Source organism: Diabrotica undecimpunctata, chromosome 2 (genome assembly GCF_040954645.1).
Source record: "Diabrotica undecimpunctata isolate CICGRU chromosome 2, icDiaUnde3, whole genome shotgun sequence".
NCBI lineage: Eukaryota > Metazoa > Arthropoda > Insecta > Coleoptera > Chrysomelidae > Diabrotica > Diabrotica undecimpunctata.
The window spans coordinates 93516704-93519710 of NC_092804.1; the positions used below are offsets into that span (position 1 = coordinate 93516704).

The following is a 3007-nucleotide window of genomic DNA, read 5'->3' on the forward strand; positions in this document are numbered from 1 at the left end:
GCAGAATCCGTGTCCGACATATTAATTTGTTTTAGTGACTGTAGGGTAGAGTGAGGTTAACTGGACATCTTTTGAAAAAAAAAATTATATTTACTTAGTGTCTGGTTCAAAATAAGCCAATATTTATCCTGTGTTTCGTTGTTATTTGACTAACCATTTAATATGGTTTTTGAAGTTTAATAAATATCTAAAGGAATAAGGGGATGATTTTCGTAATAATCTGCAATTTTGACCAGTTAACCTACCTAGTAGGTTAACTGAAACATGGAAGCGGGCTAACTGAACAGTATGATATACCAAAAAAAAAAAATGAGTAAAGAAAATAGGGAATTTTCTTAACAACTCTTTATTGAACTAATATAAAGTAAAGTCAAATTCATTAAAGTCTATGTTAAAAGAAATCATTTTAGCAAACCTGGCACTGCTACTTTTTATCGGCAGAGGCAGTTAGTAAATAATATCATCAATAGGAACAAAACCGGGGTCGCCTTCTAAGAAATATCGTGTTTGGTTATGGCGTTCCATAAAACTAACATCATAGCCGTTTAACAAATTGTCATCAATGTGAGCCACATAATGCCTACAGGTTGCATTAGTCTTGCCATAAACTTTTGCAATAGCATAGTCCCCTTTTAAAACTTTGGGTGGATTGGATTCTACATCGTCAAAATCTTCTTGTGAATCGAAACTTTCTTGGTAACTGACACTTTCGTTACTGGAAGATGTGCTTTCTCTAAATACACGTTTTTTTACAACTTGTGTCTTAGTTTGATTTATTTTTATTTTTTTATTGACATTTTCTTCTCGAATCCTAGCTTCTTTTTCTAAATTTTCTTTGACAGGTGTGTCCGTTAGTATTAAAGATTTGCGTTTTTTACGTCTAACTTTAGATTTGCGTTGCTTGGCTTTTGGGTGAGGTCGAATCTGTTCGGGAGTTATAATTGTTGACATTAGGGTTTGACAAAGTGGCCTCTTTAATGTTAATCCCGACTGAGACTGTTGAGATTTCGTTTCTGCATCCACTGGATGTTCTTGAATTTCATGAAGACGAACATTTTTTTCAATAATTATCGGAGATATTTGAATTTGTAATGTTTGAGAGTTTTCTTCTGATGTTCCTATTTGACCACTGTTGGACGAAGTCTGTTGTCCGTTCTCTGGATTTGGCCTATCTGTTACATATGATGACAAATAGTCATCATCAGAAAATATTTGATCATTAAACGGCTCTATGCCAGTAGCTCTAAATCCACTGCATATATTTTTTGGTGTGAAAGCTTGAAGGAAAGCTTCTCCTGCTAGATTTGCAACATCATAAATGGTGATAGTCTTTCCCGAATTATTCACCATCCACCTGTCACAAGCGGCACCATAAAATTTTTTTAACGAGGCATTTTTTTAACACAGCCACATCTAGCGGCTGCAGCTTGTGACTGCAGTGAGGAGGTAACGTTAAAAGGATTATTCCATTTTCCTTCGCAAAATCTAGTGCCGTTATGCTTAAGTGACTTTCATGATTGTCGATAATCATTAGTTTTGGGTGTTCCTTTGACGGTCTTTCATGTTGAGCAAAATGTTGCAAAACAGGCAAAAAGAGTTCACTTCTCATCCACCCAGATGGTGTTGCGGCACCTTTGCTTCCAGTAGGGGCTCCGTGAAGCATGTTATCCTTAAAATGCACGCGTGGAAATATAAAGTAGGGTGGCACATACCTTCCAGTGGCGCCAATAATTGCCACCAAGGTAACAAGGACCCCTCTTTCGGCAGAAGTCATTTGCCCCACGCTTCTTTTGCCTGTTGAGGCCAATACTTTTGGTGGTTTGTGCACCGTCGTTACACCTGTCTCATCTAGATTATAGACATAATTGGCATGTAACTTATATCTATTTTTAAGCTCTCTCAGATTTTTGAAAAATGCTTGTACATTTTCTTTATTAAAGCTGGTCGCCCTACTAAGGCTAGTTTGTTCAGGGGTTCTTAATGATAATCTGTGTCTTCCCATAAAATTAAACATCCACTCCCTTCCTGCCATTCCATCCCGAATCCAACTCTCCTTTATAGTTTTGTTGTTAGCTACAGCAAATTCATATGCCAACCTTCGACCTTGTTTGGCTGACAATCCATAATGAATGTTGCAAGCTTCTTGTAAATATTTTTTAAGAAGCAGTTCTTTGTCTTGAGAAAATACCATTAGGTGTTCATTACTTGGGCGAAAATTAACCGTCCCCAAATCATGGTCGCGGCACTTGTCTACATAACGTTTTAGTGTAATTCTCGGAAGACCAAACTGGATAGCTACGTTTCTTACCGAACGACTATTTTCTAAGACTTCTTTGCAAGCCTGTTTTAATGTTTCTGAACTGTAAGACCTATTGTTTGTCGTTCGTATTCTTTTCCTTGGCATTTTCTTAAACAAAAAAAATTATAAAGTAATAATAATAGAAACCAGTAAAAATATTAAGACAAGGCGCTTAAATGATATTTGCTGAGCCAATTTGTTTATTGTTGACTTGGAACCAATACATTTAGACGTGACGCCCACATGAATGATTTACAATTAAATGTATTATTGCAGGTGACCCATAAACCAATTTTAAAAGCAGTTTATCTGCGTACCGCCTTATAGTAGGTTAACTGGACATATGTTCATCTAACCTCACACGGTGAGTGTTCAATTAACCCAACTAGGTAATAAAAATTATAAATAATAATAACTCTAAGAACAACGCCAAATATACTAACTTCAAATAGTGGAATAGATAGCTCATACTTACCTCAAAAACTGTGTACAAAATAACTGGCTAAATTATATTTTAATCTGCTTAAAAATAAGAATTTTCACAGAGCGAAAAATTTACTTGCATACAATAAAAACCATGTTGACTTCACTGACAATTCCCTGTAGGTTATATAGAAATCTTTAGTGGCCACAAGTAGTGGCTGTTAGAGTTTGCTTTAAACTACATGTGCACGGCTCTGATTCTCTCTAACAGATGGCAGGTACGTT

The 3007-nt window shown here is 36.0% G+C and overlaps 1 protein-coding gene across 1 annotated transcript; it reads right to left on the minus strand.

Annotated features, from left to right (window-relative positions):
• Positions 1-1357: 1357 nt before the first annotated feature.
• LOC140433799 (uncharacterized) lies at positions 1358-2404 on the minus strand. Its single transcript, XM_072521776.1, has one exon. It carries the CDS (start codon positions 2402-2404, stop codon positions 1358-1360), a length of 1047 nt encoding a protein of 348 aa, XP_072377877.1.
• Between the last annotated feature and the right edge of the window lie 603 nt (positions 2405-3007).